Genomic DNA, 18,834 nt, shown 5'->3' on the forward strand with positions numbered 1-18,834 from the left:
GAGAATCAGCCCAAAGTATCTTCAGATATAAGATGATTCTTGGAGCAGAACTCTAAAGACTTGATGACAGTGCCTTCAATTGCTTACCTCTCCCATCTTGGTCTCCCATTTACATTCTTATCAACAATATATTTTTATGCTAGCACTGACAGCAACTCATAGTTGTTAGTTACACTGAGAAAGATTGCTGCACAATTACAAACTACTTATTACTGGATGCAAAATGAAATCGGTTACACATTAGTCTCTCCTAGAAGTTGTGAAGTACTGATTAGATTACTTCTATGTGGGGAAAAGAGAATCACTGTGAGCCACTGCCATTTAATACGATCTTCCATCTCTGAAGGCACCAAAAATTCCTTCTTGAGCTTGTGAGGCTCTTTTGTCTAGTTTGATGGTCCACCATGAAAGATATCAAAGCTCTAGTGTAACTGTAATACTGGTGTTATAGGAGTGTTGAATACTGAGACTGTTCATATTGGACACACTGACTGTCATGGCATCATTACCCATGGAAGATGGGCTTGTGGGAAGGAGGACCATTAAAGATTGAATAGTGGGATTAATTTAGTGGCAAGCCAAAAAGGATTTGGTTACTACTTTTCAAAATCTGCTTTTAAACAAGAAAGAGAAAAAAACCAGCTATTAATGAAAAGAAGGTAAAAGAACACTTACACATATTCGTCAGTTCTGAATGACTCGAGACAGGGGATTAGCTTAGGGTTCCACAGACTGTTATTTTGAAAAAGTCATTGGGAATGTCACAGGGCCGCCAGCAGAGCAGGCAAAGGGGGCAGTTGCCCCAGGATCCGATGATTTAAACAGAACCAGGGCTCCGGGCTGCTGCAATAGCAGCAGCGGGAGCCCCATGCCCTCCTTCAGGCAGTACTACCCTCAACACAGAGCAGACTGCCACTTCAGAGCAGTCCCATGCTGCTTTAAGTGGCTGGCTGCTCCCTGTGGTTCTCTGCACTGAGCACTGGGGGAGGTTTCTCACAATGCCCCCACTCTCAAGTAAAATCTCTCTGCTCCCATTGGCTGGAAATCAGGCAGTACTGAGGAAGCTGGCCTCTAGCCCCGCCCCTTCCACTCACACTTCTGCCCCTTCTGGATCAAGCCCCCCCACCCTCCTCACATTGCCCAGGGCCCCGTGGAAGTCAGTTGCCAGCTCTGAGAATGTGTATACTACACTTACACAATGAATCTCTCTTTCTCCCTCAAGTGCCTGGATTACAAAGAGCCAGTTACAAACTCTGAGGAACAGACCTGAGTCTTCTAGCTCAGTAATTCATATCTTGAAGTCCAATATTTTATCACCACTGCCAAGCATCCACCCCAGAGACACTGCCTTACAGTATCACGAAACATGGAGGTGACAAATCTCTACACAGTTCTGCTGTAATTGTACCTGGATTACTATGTGTTAATCTGTGGGCCTCATTTTATCAGACTGACGCTGAGAAACTGGACTCAGCTTTGAGCACCCAAAAGTGATGAGGTGGTTGGCTGTCTGGACTCATTCAGAAGAACGATCAACAGATGACTAAGGGATAACAATATACAAACATGTGAAGAGAGAACAAACAGGGGGATGAATTTGCTTAGCATGATATTAGAGGACATAATCAGGAGGCATGAGATGAAATTAAGAAGGAAAAATTTTATGCTGAATATTAGGAAAAAGTAATCTTTTCCTAATATCCTTCGGCTATAGAATCAATCCTGAAGGGAAGGAATGAAAGCCTCCTCATTTGTGACACATAAAACAAGGCTAGATAGAGTACTGGTAGATGTATTAGAGGGCAGACTCCTGCACTGGCCTAGGATAGGGGTAAGCAGGATCCAGCCATGGGCAAGATTTGGCCTACCAGATCCGGTCAGCAGGCTGCATGCCAGTACCCTCAACACAGAGCAGACTGCCACTTCAGAGCAGTCCCATGCTGCTTTAAGTGGCTGGCTGCTCCCTGTGGTTCTCTGCACTGAGCACTGGGGGAGGTTTCTCACAATGCCCCCACTCTCAAGTAAAATCTCTCTGCTCCCATTGGCTGGAAATCAGCCAATGGGAACAGAGAGATTTTGCTGGGAGGTGGGGGCAGTGTGCAAAGCCTCTCCCTCCCTCTGTCACTTGGAGAGAGAGCCACAGGGAGCAGCCAGCCATTTTGAGCAGCTTGGGACTGTGGTAGGCAGGGGGTCTGCCTCGGGGTTCTGCAGGGCTTCTGGTCAGGAGCCTCCTAGGTAAATGCCTCCTGGACAGAGACTGCCTCTTGCACCTCAGCCCCTCCCCCCCCCCCAATCCCTGCCCCACACCACCAACCTCTCCTGCCTCACATCATAACCCAAAACCTCTGCACCCTCCTCCCCCAGGGAACAACTGCCTCCCAGAACCTGCACCCCCTGTTATACTCCTCCCCCAGGTCAGAATACTCTCTTGCACCCATACCCCCTCCTGGATCCTGCACCCCAAGTCCCTGCCCCAGATCATTACACCCTCCTTCACCTGACCTCCCTCTTAAACCCCACACCCTCTGCTGCACCCTAATCACCTATCCTGCACACCCTTCTGCACCCAACCTGCATCCCAGACTCTGCACCTACTCCATAGAAAAGCGTGGCCCTTGACCACTTACCAAAATCTCGAAGTGGTCCCCCATCAAAAATTATTGCCCACCCCGATTTAGGAAGAGGGGCTGGATGACTCAATAGTACCATCTCCAATATCGGATTCTGTGCTTGAGACAGGAATTAAAGAACTGCCAAGACAAGTAGCTGAAAGGAATCCACATTTACTTTTCAGACCACACAGTAATTTGATTATTTCCCAGGATTACATTTGTAAAAAGTAATCTGTGATTGTAACCCTTCCCAGTAATTCATCAACTCTGAGCCTACACTCCTCAGTTATGTGTCAACGCAGCATCACCCAAGTCCTGTAGGGGGCTGTAGAGTTCTTCTGTTTTTTCTCTTCTGGTGCACGGATTGGAGTAAGGGTCAAAGCTATTTTAAGGCAGGTTGAGGCAAAGATTATGAGCACTGACTGGTTTCCCAGTAAGAGCTGCACACCCATTCTTGTTTCAGAAAAAGTAAAGTCACATTCTCAGGTCTCTCTCCTATTCCCCACTTTAACATCAAGTCTCCTTCAGGGTTAAACTAGTAACTGACAGATCCTGTAACCTCAGAAACATTATGCATTGACAATTTTTCCATACTGACCTGCCAAAGCATAAGGTGCTGTGACTATTTGAAGCTATAACTGTGGTTAGCCCTAAACTCCTGTTACCAGAGCAGTTGTTTTTACCTCAAAGTGCTATATAATCTTGAACCGCTCTTCCAGGGGTACACCTTTTGGAGCTTAAACTGGCTCTGTCCCTTTGCTCTGCCTTACCCAAGGCCACAGTCATGTCCTCCTTCCTCACTCACATAAGCACATCTTCTCAATGGAGTGCGGCAAATCATTTGCTAATGTGGAAAGACAACGTAGTGCTTCTGTCTCTAACCTGACATAGTCACTCTTGCACTGAACACCAGCACTATCCTGCGAGACGTGCAATTACTCCATGCTCTAGCCCCTACCACTGCACATCAAGACACTGCTATAGAATAAATAGAGCCTACCTTGCTCTTTATCCGTTCTTTTCAACAGCAAAGAAACTCCCAAACCAGATCCCAACCTCTGAAAAATAACACAACTGAAACATTTTCTTTCTAGTCCTCATGAAGCAAATACATTCACTGGATCCATGATACAGGAAATTGCCAGCTAGGGAGGGTCCACTTTTCAAGAGCAAAGTTTTAAAGGTAATTTAAAGGACTATGGAAAAGTACCTCCGTCCTCTGGTTCTGACAGTTTGTCTTCCTCTGCCTGTCTACCAGACTGTAAGCTTCCTGGGGCAGGGACTACCTTGCTGACTGTGTATTGTACAAAACCCAGCACATTTGAAGAAGTCACATTGAAGTTGAAGGGAATTTGGATGCCTAAATCTCATAGAGTTTATTGAAAAGCCTTGCCTTTAAAATATGTTTAAAATATGCATATTGTTACATTCCTTTTATCATCCATATATTTTTTAATCAAATGGATTATCTGCTAAGAGATGGTTGAGAACTTGTAATAGACACCAACCACCTGGCCATTCTTAATTCACCCAATTCATACTTTCTGTAGTCCAGCACCTTCATCAGTTTATTCTTGAAAAATGGACTTTCCTGCTGGTGAACAACATGGGTGCAGGAGAGCATGCAGCAGGCTGGAGATCTGGATCCAGTTAGTCATCAGGATAACAATTCTATTTGCAAATCAAGTACGTTTATCAGATAACCGTCGGGGCCAGGACAATATCGAATAGTTCAACAACATCAGCACCAAGATATATAACTGCTTCTGTACAGAAACGCTTTCTTCTAATCCTTCTTAAACTCAACAAGACTGATTGGTTTTTATTATTCATGAATTAATTTTTAACTCTCGGTCCAACAGGGGAATTGAATCTATAGCATTTTCCACAGACTGAGGCAAAAAAGCTCTACATTGACGGGGCAAAACAGCCAAAAGCAGATTTTTTCCTTCAACCAACAATTAAAGAATGGTTGTGTATTTTTTTTCTTTTTTCGCTAAACACCTTAGGTGAAAATTTCAAGGAAAAAACCGAACACATTCAAATATATATAATAGTGTATTGTTGAGCTGGGAGAATTCATTTCCTCTTGTAAATATGCATGCAAAGAAAAATGAAGGCGGTAGGGAAATAAACTGCAGTTTTGGGGGCTTAAGAAGGCAATGAAAGCATTTAAGGTGGGGGACAGATTTGAAGACTGGGTCTGTACTGGAAAGGGAGAAATGGGCATGGACACCGTTTTAGGGCATATGGTTCTTTCTGCCTCCTTCCGAACTATAATCACTAGAACCAAAAGCAAATAGTCCTCGCTATAAATCACAAGTGGCTCCTAACAATTATAACATTGTTATAATGCTATTTGCTTTCCTAGGGTAACTTGAATTATTCGTTCCTCAAATAACTCTCAAAAGTGATGGACTGTGTAGTGGGAAGCATCTTACATTTTCTGTCCTCTCATAAGCACTGTCCTTAAAATCCCACTCAAACAAAAGTTCCAAAGTATCCAGAGATTAAATCAAAAGAAAAAACACCCAGGTTCTGACTTTCCAAGCTTTGGCACAAGTCCCTGGTTTCATCCAAATAGTATTTTGTGTTTTGCACATCTGTCTTTTCATCTTCACATTTTAACAGAAGAAAAAAATGACTGCATTTCTGTAAAAACAGAAACCCTGATGTGGGGCGGGGATCTATAAACAGAATAACTAACCACATTTAGCTATCCAATGATATCTAATCTTATTATCTACTATCTAATTATGTCTGCTCTAATTCAGACTACAAAAAAATCTATAAATACAGATGTTATGTACACTGTATCCAGAGACCATTAGATTTCTTTTTACTTCTAAAACACTTTTTATCCAAGGCTCTCAAAAGCTTTAGAATCATTCATTAATTAAGCCACAGAACACTCCTATGAGTAAAGAAGCATTTTAAAATATATTTTTACGTACACACACAATTTGTGTGTGTGTGTATATATATATATATATATATATATATATATAAAGAAAGAGAGAGAGAGAGAGAGAGAGAGAGTATTCACACACGCTACATTCATAGTATGTATATATACACAATAGATCTACCTTTTATATAGAAATATACACACTGTGTGCTTGTTTATTTATAATATATTACATGCAAAGCTGTTGTACCTATATTGATCCTAAGTTATTAGAGAGAGAAAGTGGGAGAAGTATTATCTTATAATTGACCTAACTTTTGTTGGCGAAAGAAACAAGCTTTAAAGCTTACACAGAGCTCTTTCAAGTCACACACATACCCCTTTATGTAAACACTTATTCACACACTCATCTTTATTAGTTTTAAATCTGTATACTGTGTAAGGTGCAACAGCACTATTTTTATCCATTATTCTAAGGGAGATGTGCCTGGTATCATTTGTAAAAGGGGAAATATGTGGACACATCAATACATCTCATCATCATATTCAAAAGGTCACAGTTGCTACGATCTATTAAGACAGAAAAGAGGAGTGAAAGTAGAATATTTTCTAAAGCTGAAGTGCCACTGTAGAGGTCTCTGAATAGGGATACATTTGGATTTGAAAGTGAGTTTTGACTGTACCAGACAGCTGTGCTTCCTCTCCCTGCCCCCTGGTCCCAGGTTAGACTGCATTGCAGGCTACACTCAATTGCCTGGAAGTCACTGCTTAATAATCCAGTTAGGCGTACAGCGTGCCTTGCTCCCTTCTGATACCTTTGCACTACACATGAATCTGATAACCAACTGACAGCTAAAAGACTTTCAGGCAACGGGCATTAAGGTCTTTGGTTTCATAGGAGTATCTACCCAGCATCTCACTACAGTGCAGCACCCGCATGCACCCCCTTCCCAATGACCAAAAATGCAAAAGGCAGAAAAACAGAAACAGTTGAAAGGCTGAAGGAAGCAGCAAGTCAGAGGTTTGTGGAGAGGAGGACAATGCCCAGAGCGGCTGAAAAGGGGCTAGAGAAGAACTGCAATCTGAGTAAAGATATTCATCAAACACACATACTTTTGTCTGATGTCTTTTAATCTTAAAATGTCATGCTCAATTCTGAACCAGGAAACAAATAAAAGACAAAGGTAATTCTCAGAAACAGTCTTTCAATCAATGATTACTTTAAAAAATGAAAAAGCAAACGAAGTATGAATATATACAAATATACACACCCTTAAAAATTGGCCTAACCCTGGCTATCAGTTCTATGTTAACATTTATAAAATGAACCCCTGAACTTGTCACAAACCTGTGTTCTTAACGGTTGTATTTTTAAGTGTGAAAATCCCATAAAGAATTTTGTAAAAATATAAACAAAAAAACAATACTGTTAATGTTTCAAAACATGTCAGATTGAATGAGTTAAAAAAATGCTATGAAAACATTTTAAAAATAAAATCAGGCAAAGAAAAATTATTTGTTGTCTTGAATTTTTGTATGTCCAGTTTTTTAAGTTCTATAAATTGGTATAAAGCTCAATGGAAGGATGTTTTGTAATTGTTTTTGCCAGCACGTTGAAAAACACTTAAAAAATTTTATTTACTGGCGGCAAGTTATAGAAAATGGTATTTCTGTCTTTTACTCGTTCACATTTTTGTAGAGGAGGAAAAACTAGATGCTCTCAAAATAATTATCTCCATGTGCAAAATCATAATCACAGAATTAAATACTTTTAAGGCTATTCTTTTGACCTTTCTCTTGAGTAAAAGGACAGTGAGACAATACGCTCACCAGTATTGTTCACGATGACGGCTCCATCACCAGCGATTGAGGCTCATTATTGCTGAAAGGAACTTTAAAGTGCCAGGAATAAAAACAGAAGGAATTCAAAAATAATACTTTGCAAAACTGTGGCAAAAATAATACTTTACATGTGGCAAAGACTGGGAGAATCAGAGAAAAATAGCAACATGAGATCTGTCAGCTATATTAAAAATGCAGTCATTTCAGAATGAATGGCACTTTGAAAAGAGACTCTCTTTCACAGACTCCCCAACTGAAAGTAACTGGTTCTCTATAACCCATGCTATAACCTAGTTTTCTTATGTTAATAAAAGTGTTTGAGATTTAAAATGAACGGTGAATTGGACATAATTTCCTGGGACAGAAAAGGAAATTGGGACTCTAAGAGAAGGGTTCTCACCAAATGTTCTTAGCCTCTTAAACCTAGAACAGGGTTCCCTTCTCTCCCACCTCTCTCAAATGGCATCTAAAAATCAGAGAGATGCCCTAAGAATGAACATGTTACCGGCAATGCAGAAACGGACAAGACAGGCTGCCTCTCTATGTTCAATCCATTCCATTTCACATTAACAAAAACAATAAAAAAATAAAATAAAAAAAAACCACAAAAAAGAGTTCTGCCATGGAATGTTACTGAAACTTAACCCCTATGAAAGGGGCAGAAAATAAACTAATGAAGGAAGTTGCATGGGAAAGCAAAAGACATCCCTCCCCGCACACACAAGGTAGTGATAGAAATGTAGCCGTGTTAGTCTGGTGTAGCTGAAACAAAAAACAGGAAAATGTAGCACTTTAGAGACTAACAAGATGGTTTATTAGTTGATGAGCTTTCATGGGCTAGACCCATTTCCTCAGATCAAATAGTGGAAGTTAGTGACTTTCTTCAGAATAGATTCAAGTTCTATTGTTCATAACATCCTCATGCAGCCTGACAACGTCAGAATAAGGATAATCAGAGCGGGATTTTCTGGGACCCCAAAAAGTGGAATTAGATTTCTGGTACACCCTATTTCCCTTCCCTAATAGGAAAAAAAAACAGAGATGAGTAAGCCTCCCGTTTAGAAGAGGGGAGCAAGACAAATTCAGCTCAGCAGGGACACAAATCCACCACAAGTTGTGTGATAACAGCTTAGCACCTGCTTTTCACAAGTTGCCTTTGCAAAGTGAGGAGGCACTGAACACTGCCTGCAGTGATCAGAATGCACTATATAGTACAATACGCTAGCACTTTCATTTGTACACAGTGCTCTTTGTAAAGGGCATCACAGCATGCTTTCCAGAGGGTGTCAGAAGCACTAGGGAACAGGAAATATTAGTGAAACTACCTGAATCTATTGCCACTGCAGTAAAATAAATTATAAATACAAACGCAAACACACAAAAAGACAAAGAGTTGGTTAAAGCAAGGTCAGACCTATAGAAAAGAAAATTTAGCAGCAGTAAACCCAGAAAGAGGGAGCACAGCAGTGTGTAGGAATGGTGAGAGTTAACAATACACAAGCTCCTATCCAGCCCACACAGGGTCGAATGATGTGCAGTGAAAGTTTCAAGTCCTCTATCCCCAAGAGCTTGTTTGCTAATTACATTTGCAATTACAAACGTGACAAATATATTATTGTAGAGCTCGTTCCACCTCGAGCAGGCATGTTTCTCCTCATGGACAGTCACTTCCAGCAGCAGGGCTCTCAAAAACGCTGCATGACCAACAAAGTAAGACTGTACTTCAGCTGCAAGAGTCATTTTGTGGGCATCTGAAGTGCTCTGAAGAGGCAGGACAGAGTTTTAAAGAGAAGCCACATGACAGGGACTGAAACTGATATACATATAAGTTACTGAAATTTAGTTCCACAACAGTAAATTCCCCAGAAGTTGCTTAAGGTTTCTGCAGGTTCTTAGTTATTGTTAATAAACAATCATTTATACAGCTTACTATTTATTTATTAATAATCATGTTATATTACATTTCCATTTGCACATTCCAGAACACTTTCAGGCTAACTTACAAAATACACACAAAGATCACCTCATCTACTGCTGAACTGCAGTCAATCCTGGACAGCAGAAACCATGCAAGATTTGTCCTGTTTTCAGCACAATAGACAAATCTGATCACTGCTGTTTTCATTGTCCCCCAGAATCTTCAGACAAACAGCCACTAGATTCATAGTGACCTATGGAACTTCTGATTACTTATTTGACGGCGGTGCCTAGGAACCCTAATGCAGGGTTGTGTCCTCATTATGCGAGGCACTGTACAAATGCTAAACCTACCTACCTACCTACCCACCCATGCAAACAAACAAAAACAAGTAAAAACCCTTTGTATATCCCAGATGCCAAATTAAGTTAAATAACGATATGAGATATGGAGATGGACTTACTGAGGAAAATTTTCCTCAGCTCTGAGGTATACAACACGGACACACTCTGGTTGCCAGTAGGACTTCCCAACTTCTGGGCTGAGGAATGCAGAACAGAACAGACAAAATCTGAGAGCAGGGATTTGGCTCGTATATCCAGCATACACCATCTTCTTTCACTATTTCCTTCTCTAACTTAATGTAGTCAAGACATTTTACATGCTTTGAAGAGGTTTCTCAAGAATGTCCATCATCCCCATAGAGACATGAGCTGCAGATGGGCTTAGCTATATCCCTTCTGCCTCCTCCATGTATTTCTTTGGAGAGATTCCATATTCCCTGAAACATGAAGTCTTTGGGACAGAGCTGCTGGTGTCGCACACAAACCCCCTTGATGTGAAGACCATAAGAAATGTTGGGAAGCATAAAATTACAAACCAACAATGAGAATGAGGCACAGATAATTTGGAAAAATCAGGGCTGGGAGTCGCTGAAATCAGGACAATGGGTTGTGAGCAATGTTCCTCTCTGAGAAGGAACTGGGATATGAAACCTTTGCCACAGCAACTTTCTTTGAATGCAATCCCTCCAAAGTCTTTTCCCTCTCAGGCTAAATGCAATATTTATTGATTACTTCAAATCAATACAATGAAAGATTTCTGTTTGGTTGGGTTCTCTTTAATAAATTGATCTTTTCATATTTCTCAATAATTAAATATGATTAAAGTTTGTTGGCTTGTTTGTTTTTTTCAAAGAAAGAAAGAAAGAAGTTGGGAGGAGGTGAGGAAGTTAATAAAAATCCTATAAAATAATTTCCCAGATTCCAGTGCCAGCCAGATTTTTTATAAGCTTAGTAAAAGCAGGACCTGGTCCTGTGATGGGAAGCCTATTCACCGAACAGCTACTTCAGTTCATTTCCTTACAAACAATTCTCAACTGATGCTGTTAGTAAAATATAACAAAACCCCAAACCAACTCCTTATTCCAGACCTCCAGAAATGCTCAAGAGTACACAGCTACAGTCAGCATCTAACATCAATTCTTTCCATTCACAGACTATAGGGATTTTAGAGGTTACTGGAAACAAAGTCACATTTCCCCAGTCTGTAAATAAGAATCAACAACAGATTTACTAATTCTCTCTGAATTTGCTCTTTCATTGGATCAAGTTTCCAGTACAATATTTCTGTGTCTGTTTCTACCAAAACACAGACATCTTACTCCCTTTTAACATTTTTCCTGATTGCACAATCATATTTCATAATCATCACTGAACAATGATTTGTGCACCTCTCTTTTACAAAGGAAATGCACTGAAAGACAATGTCTAGCAGAATGCCGTAGTTAGGCAATTGTACACGTGCATGCACACACTCATGTAATTTGGTCAGTCTCCCTCTTTCCAGTATATTATTTAGAAATAGCAATGACATTTTCCCACTATTTTAAGATCATCTGAAGCAGTAACTAAAACAAAACAGAAAAAAACCCTCTTCTCTCATTTAGGACAGTGAAATTAATATTAAAGGGTAAAATGCCAGATTTCACTCTTTTGTGAAAGAATTTTACATTTATGTATGGTACACCAAAGATACAATACAGGTATTTTATATATACATATATATTTGTATACATTAAATATGCACATGTATATTATACACTGTACAGCAGACAGACATTGTAAGGATGTTGATTCTGCCTGCCCTAACCTGTGGGATAAATTGCAGGCTCAGTTTGAGCCTTGCAAAAAGGTTCTTCCTTGGCACCTGCACACAGACAGAACTTTCCCAAACATGAGTATATGAAAGTGGCAACGGGTCATTTAAAGCAGTAACTCCCTCACATCAAATCACACCACACACAGTCAACAATTAGAAACAAGTGTTTTCTCACTGACACTGAAAGATTCTGCACTGTAGGAAACAATGGATACCAATGATAGGAGTCCTTCCCGCTTCCCTGTGTCATTTCTCAAGTCGGGACACACACATATGCAAAACAAAGCAAACTTTTACTGTTTAAGGAAGGTGAAATTGAATGTATAATGGAGTTTTATTGAAAGAGCTGAATTCCTCTGCTCAGTTAGTTCTTGTCTGGACTCACCCCTGGATTTGGAACTTGTGTAATTTAGATCTTTTCCTGGTCACCAAGGTAGAGAGATCATGGTTTCCCTCTCTGTCTCCTATGTAAACTACAACTTCCGGGCATTGTGTGGCTCACGCAAGGTGTCTTGCCCACTTATCCCTCCATTTTATCACTATTAAAATACATAAAGGAGCAGCTTTCAATATTTTAAACTTTTCATTCAGAGTAATGTTCAGTTTGCTAAACATAATTGTTGCATAATTGTACTATGTCAATGCCCAGTATTCAGTATATGTTGGACAATATACTCACCCAAGCAGGTATAGATAAGCATATACACTACAATATGCCATAGGTACATCTATACTCCTGCATACACGATACACCTGCACTATTTACACACACTGTATAGATAAATAAATGTATATATGTGGGGTCACATTCTATCCTGACATACACACAATCACACTGAAATCTCAGTTACACCAGTGTGCAAACCAAAATAGACCCTGGCCATTGTATACATTTTTATTTATACACATTATCTTTAAGGCCTCCCACATCTTTCCTCTCCTCTTGACTTTCTTCAGACTTTGGATTAGCCATGGCTTCAACAGCACTTGCCCCATGGTTTATGACCTTTTAACATTTCTTTATTTTAAAATGGGAGAATTAAAAAACACACAAACCCATTTAAAAATATTCGTTGCACACAACCAAAACTTGTAAATAAGCTTAGAAGCCATGCAAGCTCAGGAAAAAAGAATATAGCGATCACACCAAGAGTTTATCATTACCTAAGCGTAGGCTCTCCGGCACATTTTGAGCCATGTGTCTCCCACATTCCCAAGCCACTTTCATGTGTCTAACCGGATGCCAAAGTTAAGAGAGCAAACAGGGGTGAAGCGCATTGGATACACTATTCTTGGGGGCTGTGCAGGGATACCATTAAATAGTAAAAGTTTTTAATAATAATCAAATGAGTGATTTACTTTTCTTGGTTTTGTGCTGTCTGGATTGCTTTTCCGAATTCAACAAGTAGAAAGGGTGAACAAGAAAAAGTTAAGAGCAGACATGATAGTTGGTAATTAAGCTTTGATCAAACTATTTTTCATGCAGATAACAGTGGACTTCCAAAACTGTTACCTCGTATTAGAAACACCTAGTAAGATGCAATCCATGTTTCCTTTATGAATCTGTTTATTTAGTTTGAAATCACAATGGAACAGCTGAAAGAGAAGCACCAGTCACAAAAGGCATAGGGCTTAAACTGGTAATTCCCATTTAATATAATAAATCTGATTTTAACAGCACTGTTGAAAGCAAAGGAGTAAAGGAAAGAGGAACACATAAAGACACAAGAAATGAGAGAAACTCAGGAAAAAGGGGGGAGAGAGAGAGAAACAGAAAGATGTGAGACAGATGATGCTGTAATGAGAACGGGGTAAAAGGCATTCATTTTTTAAATTCTCTTTTAATTCATGCTAACTAGGATGCAATTATTAAGCAAATGAACCAAAGTGACTATTTCCCTCTCAGGTGACACCATATAGCTCTTATAAGGTGAGAGACAGGTTAATACCCGAATACAGAAAAGGAGACTCTGCTTAGAAAGAGATTTGTTGGAGAAGAGAAAAATACTTGAAAAGGAATGACATTCATAGACGGAACACAGTTGCAAGAGATTCAGACCTCCCTCCCAAATTTCCTGAAAAGGATCAACTCCAACGTACTTGCTAAAGTGATTTTACACAAAGCATTGTCGGGCACGTTCCAACGTAACATACAAAAAGCGAGAACACCAGCAGGTGCTGAAGAATCTGTCATCAGTCCAGCTTGGGATGCCTGCTCGGTAGCTCTCCCTCCACTCTTTCCCCGTGCTGGCTGCCCTGATTGCAAGCCTAGGAAGGCTAGCTTTCCACAAATGACACTTTTCCCTTTCTTTTAAATAAATGAACCCAATAAAATATCGGTGTTTTAATGTATCAACTTTATGTAGAGAGTGTATATAGTTATTTACATACACCCACTAGCTCATCTAATAGCAATTTTAGCCCTGAGCACAAACAGAAAGTAAATCTGTAAAAGCAGAATGTGCATTGTAGATTTTCTGTTTGATCAGTCTGTGTTTCCCAGAGATGAAACATTAAAGGAAGAAGTTACAAGAGAGAATTTAATAAACTGGCACAAACTAAAGTCAAATCAAACTGAGGAGAGATTTCCTTAAAGAGATTTTACTTTCACCTAAGCAGTCTTTCTGATCTGCACCTGTTCTAAATAAAGATTTGCTTCCCTCCAAGCCTCAGACAGGCACTAAATATTAACTTCCCCTTACACACAATCCCATCCCCACCTCTACATAGTTTGTCCAAAAGAAGAAAACTGCAGAAGAATTTCGGCTGGGGCTGGGGGAAGAACCTCAACTAAAAATTGCTTTCCCCCCTTCCCAACTCAAAGTCAGATAATACTCAGGCTCACACCAGTGCCATCCTGTCATTTCCAGCACAGGCAAAACCAAACCGAACCAAACCAAACAGGGCACCTACTGGTTGTGGTAGCTGAGAGGGTCTGAGATGCAAAGTTCGGAAATGTCCATCAGTCCAGTTTTAGCATTCCCAGTTGGCAGAGAAAAGCAATTAAATTACAGTGAAGAGAAAAAAGGTAGCCACAGAAAGGGGATAAGACAGCAAGAAAAAAGACAAGGAAGGGAAGAAAAGGAATGGAGATAGAGAAGAGACAGTTACAGAGGACAGGAGAGAAAGAGACAGACATGCACATCCACATACACGCACACTCATCCAGACGCACTGAAGCAGGCAGCGGGAAGAGAGACAGCTGAGAAGACACAGACACAAGAGATTTAGATCCCACTAACCCCACTGTAGCTTTAAGACTGAGAGACTGATGAATATGGCAAATGCTGCTATTGGTTACCACTCAGGGGCTGGACTTGAAGTGACAGAGCAGAACTGGGCAGGGAGGAGGGTGGGAGGGAGAGAGGTGGGGGGTAAGCAAGTGAGACTTCAATAGACTAACATACCCACACATGGGCTAACAGCATCAGAGGAAAGAGAACGCTGATCACACATCCACAGAGCTTGTGATCCCACAGTTTGCTGGGCAAAACCAGGGGGAGAGTGAACGACCTTTGGTCCTTTACACAGTCCCCCTTGCCCTTTACAATGCGAATTCCACTGGCAGCAAAAGGGGGTGAGACAGAGGACCTCATGGCTGGTGGGTCTCCTTTGTTTTTTGTTTGTTTGTTTCCAAACGCATAGCCTGCAGGTTCCTCTGAATGCCCGTGACAGTTAAAGTGTCTGCTAGGGAGAACAACTTCGGGGTCAGGAACAAAACCTCATGCTGCCTGTGCATGCGTATGTAATTCCTGATCATTTCCTCAAGTTATCAGGAATCACAAAAGGCTTCTCATCGGAAACTGATGGAAAAAACCTGACCCTGGAAGAAACGAGAGGGACTGCACAGACAATATTGTGCTAAGTAGCAGCCCGACACCCGCTCCTGCATGGACAAGACTAGCAGGCAGAAGGCATCAACCCCCAAACACAGTATAGCTGTATTGAAGCCTGAGGGGTCTGTCTCTATTTGCACTGTGGTAAATCTTGGGCAACTTGTCATGCCAGTAAAATCCAACTTGAGCTGAAATGAATGTGTGTTTACCAGTCTAAATGTGTGGGGGAAACAGAACTTTTGGGATTTATTCAACAACCTCATTCTTTGGTGAGTGCCAGTCAAGTGCCACAGTGATGGGTGACTTAGAAATGCAGATAACAGTAACATTAACTACCATCAACTGATTCTGTCTTAAAATATAAGTTATTGTGACACATTGACTCTCCCTGCGTGTGCATGTGCCTACCGACTCCCTATACTATACCCAAAAGGAGCTGGTCATGCCATGCATTTAGTGTTCAGAAAGCATTCAGGTCCTGAATTGAAAGGTGAATATTATAGGCTACATGCATATCTACACATGTACCTCACTGCATGTGCAGACACGCACCTACACATACACAGAAGTTTACACACATGTATATGCACAGACATATGTACTTCCACATGCAAACACATCACATCTGTATAGAAATACAAATACATACAAGTGTGTGTGTGTGTGTGTGTAATATAATGTTTAGCTCTGTGTGTGTGTGTGTGTGCACGCACACATGCACAATTCAATGCTGAGCACACACCACAAAATAGTTATGTGGCCTACTCATAATGCAGACTCTAATATATGCAGACCCCATTTACAGCAGTACACAGACAATCTAGGAAGTTGCTGGAAAATGCTGGGGATAACTTCCTGGTACAAGTGCTGAAGGAACCAACCAGGGGCCATACGCAGCTTGACATGCTGCTCACAAACAGGGAGGAACGAGTAGTGCAAGTAGATATGGGTGGCAACTTGGGAAGCAGTGATCGTGAGATGGCTGAATTCAGGATCCTGACCAAAGGAAGAAAGGCGAGCAGCAAAATACATACCCTGAACTTCAGAAAAGCAGACTGACTTTCTCAGGGAACTGATGGGCAAGATCCCTGTGATGCTAACATGAAGGGGAAAGGAAACCAGGGGAACTGGCTGTATTTTAAAGAAGCCTTATTGAAGGCACAGGAACAAACCATCTCGATGTGCAGTAAGAAAAGCAAATATTGTAGGCAACCAGCTTGGCTTACCAGGGAAATCCTTGTGAGCTTAAACACAAGGAAACTTACCAGAAGTGGAATCTTGGACAGACGACTAGGGAGGAGTATAAATATATTGTTTGAGCATGCAGGGCTGTAATCAGGAAGGTGAAAGCACAATTGGAATTGTAGCTAGCAAGGGATGTGAAGGGTAACAAGAAAGGTTTCTACAGGCATGTTAGCAGTAAGAAGGTGGTCAGGGAAGGTATGGGACCCTTACTGGATGAGAGAGGTAACCTTGTGACAGATGATGTGGGAAAAGGTGAAGTACTTAATGCTTTTTTTGCCTCTGTCTTCACAGAAAAGGTCAGCTCTCAGACTACTGCACGAGGCAACACAGTATGGGAAGGAAGTGGGCAGCCCTCGATGGAGAAAGAACAGGTTAAAAACTATTTAGAAAAGTTTACTTACACAAATCCATGCGGCTCGATCTAATGCATCCAAGTGTTTGCAGGAATTGGCTGATGAGATTGCAAAGCCATTGGCTATTATCTATAAAAACTCATAGCAATCGGGGAGATCCCAGATGATTAGACAGAGGCAAATGCAGTGCCCATCTTTAAAAAAGGGAAGGAGAACAATCCAGGGAACAGCAGATCAGTCAGCCTTACCTCAGTCCCCTGAAAAATCATGGACGGGATCCTCAAGGAATCAATTTTGAAGCACTTGGAAAAGAGGAAAGTGATCAGGAACAATCAATATGGATTCACCAAGGGCAAGTCATGAGTTACCAACCATATTGCCTTCAATGACAAGATAACTGGCTCTGTGGATCTGGGGAATGTGGTGGATATGATATACCTTGACTTTAGCAAGGCTTTTGATATGTGTTCCCAAGTTTTCTTGCCAGCAAATAAAGAATTATGGATTGGATAAATGGACTGTAAGACAGACAGAAATCTGGCTAGATTGTCAGGCTCAATGGATAGTGATCAATGGTTCGATGTCTGGCTGATGGTCAGTATGAAGTGGAGTGCCCCAAGGGTCAGTTCTCTGGCTGGTTTTGTTCATCTTTATTAATGACTCGGATGAGGGGATGTATAGCATACTCAGCAAATTCACAGATGACAAAAAGCCAGGGGGAGAGGTAGAGATGTGGGAGGGTAGAGAAGGGGTCCAGAGTGATCTAGACAAATTAAAGGATTGAGCCAAAAGAAATCTCATGAGGTTCAACAAGGACAAGTGCAGACTCCTGCTCTTGGGATGGAAGAATCCCAAGCACTGTTACAGGCTGGGAACTGACTGGCTAAGCAGCAGTTCTGCAGAAAAGGCCGTGGGGATTACAGAGGACTAGAAGCTGGATATGAATCAATAATGTGTACTTTTAGCCCAGAAGACTAACGGCATAATAGGGTACATTAGGAGGAACACTGCAAGCAGATATAGAAAATTGATTACTGTATTCCCCTTTATTCAGCACTGGTGAAGCTGCATCTGGAGTACTTCACCCAATTCTGGGCCTCCCGTTACAGTAAGGATGTGGATGCATTGGATAAAATCCAGCAGAGGGCAACCAAAATGATTAGGGGTCTGGAGCACATGACTTATGAGGAGAGGCTGAGGGAACTGGTCTTATTTAGTCAACAAAAGAGAAGAATGAGGGGGGATTTGATAACAGCCTTCAACTACCTAAAGGGGGATTCCAAAGAGGATGGAGAGAGGCTGTTCTTAGTAGTGACAGATGGCAGAACAAGGAGCAATGGTCTCAAGTTGCAGTGCGAGAGGTCTAGGTTGGATATTATGAAAAACTATTTTACTAGGAGGGTGGAATGGGTTACCTAGAGAGGTGATGGAATCTCCATCCCTAGAGGTTTTTAAGTCCTGGCTTGACAAAGCCCTGGCTAGGATGATTTAGTTGGGATTGGTCCTCCTTTGGGCAGGAGGTTGCCTTCAATGACCTCTTGAGGTCTCTTCCAACTCTGTGATTCTACACAAACCTTCAAAAACACACACAGACTCATTTATATGGAAATATATATATGCACCCTCTTTCATACAGCGAAGAAAGTCTGACTCATCTCAATGTAAATCAGAAGTAACTTCAATGAATTCCATGGATTTTCATTGGTATAAAACCTGTGTAAGCAAGACCAGAATCAGATTTTCAGGATAAGTACATTCATTCCAGATACAAATCTTCAACTCTTGCCATAAGTACAGACATGCCCTGAGGGGTTGATGCACTAGAGTACACTGATACATACATTTGCAGAGATGTGCTCACAAACCTTCTCAATCTCAGACTCAAGACATCAGTCACTCTCTTACACATTTTCAAATGCCGCACACATTTATGGGCTGCCAGTAGTCGACAGGATTTCCC

General features: G+C 41.1%; 1 protein-coding gene across 2 annotated transcripts in view; it reads right to left on the reverse strand.

Annotated features, from left to right (window-relative positions):
- Positions 1–18,834, reverse strand: part of ESRRB (estrogen related receptor beta) — a 185,612-nt gene that overhangs the window by 106,152 nt on the left and 60,626 nt on the right. The window contains exon 1 of one of the 2 annotated variants that reach the window (XM_025181979.2): positions 1,869–1,967. The exons of the other annotated variant lie outside the window; for it this stretch is intronic. Coding sequence (XP_025037764.1) covers positions 1,869–1,891 — 23 coding nt within the window. The 5' untranslated portion in view covers positions 1,892–1,967. Of the gene's footprint in view, positions 1–1,868; positions 1,968–18,834 lie in introns of those variants that run through there. 2 annotated transcript variants of the gene reach the window in all.

The sequence above is a fragment of the Pelodiscus sinensis genome, chromosome 4 (genome assembly GCF_049634645.1).
Source record: "Pelodiscus sinensis isolate JC-2024 chromosome 4, ASM4963464v1, whole genome shotgun sequence".
Classification (NCBI taxonomy): Eukaryota; Metazoa; Chordata; order Testudines; family Trionychidae; genus Pelodiscus; species Pelodiscus sinensis.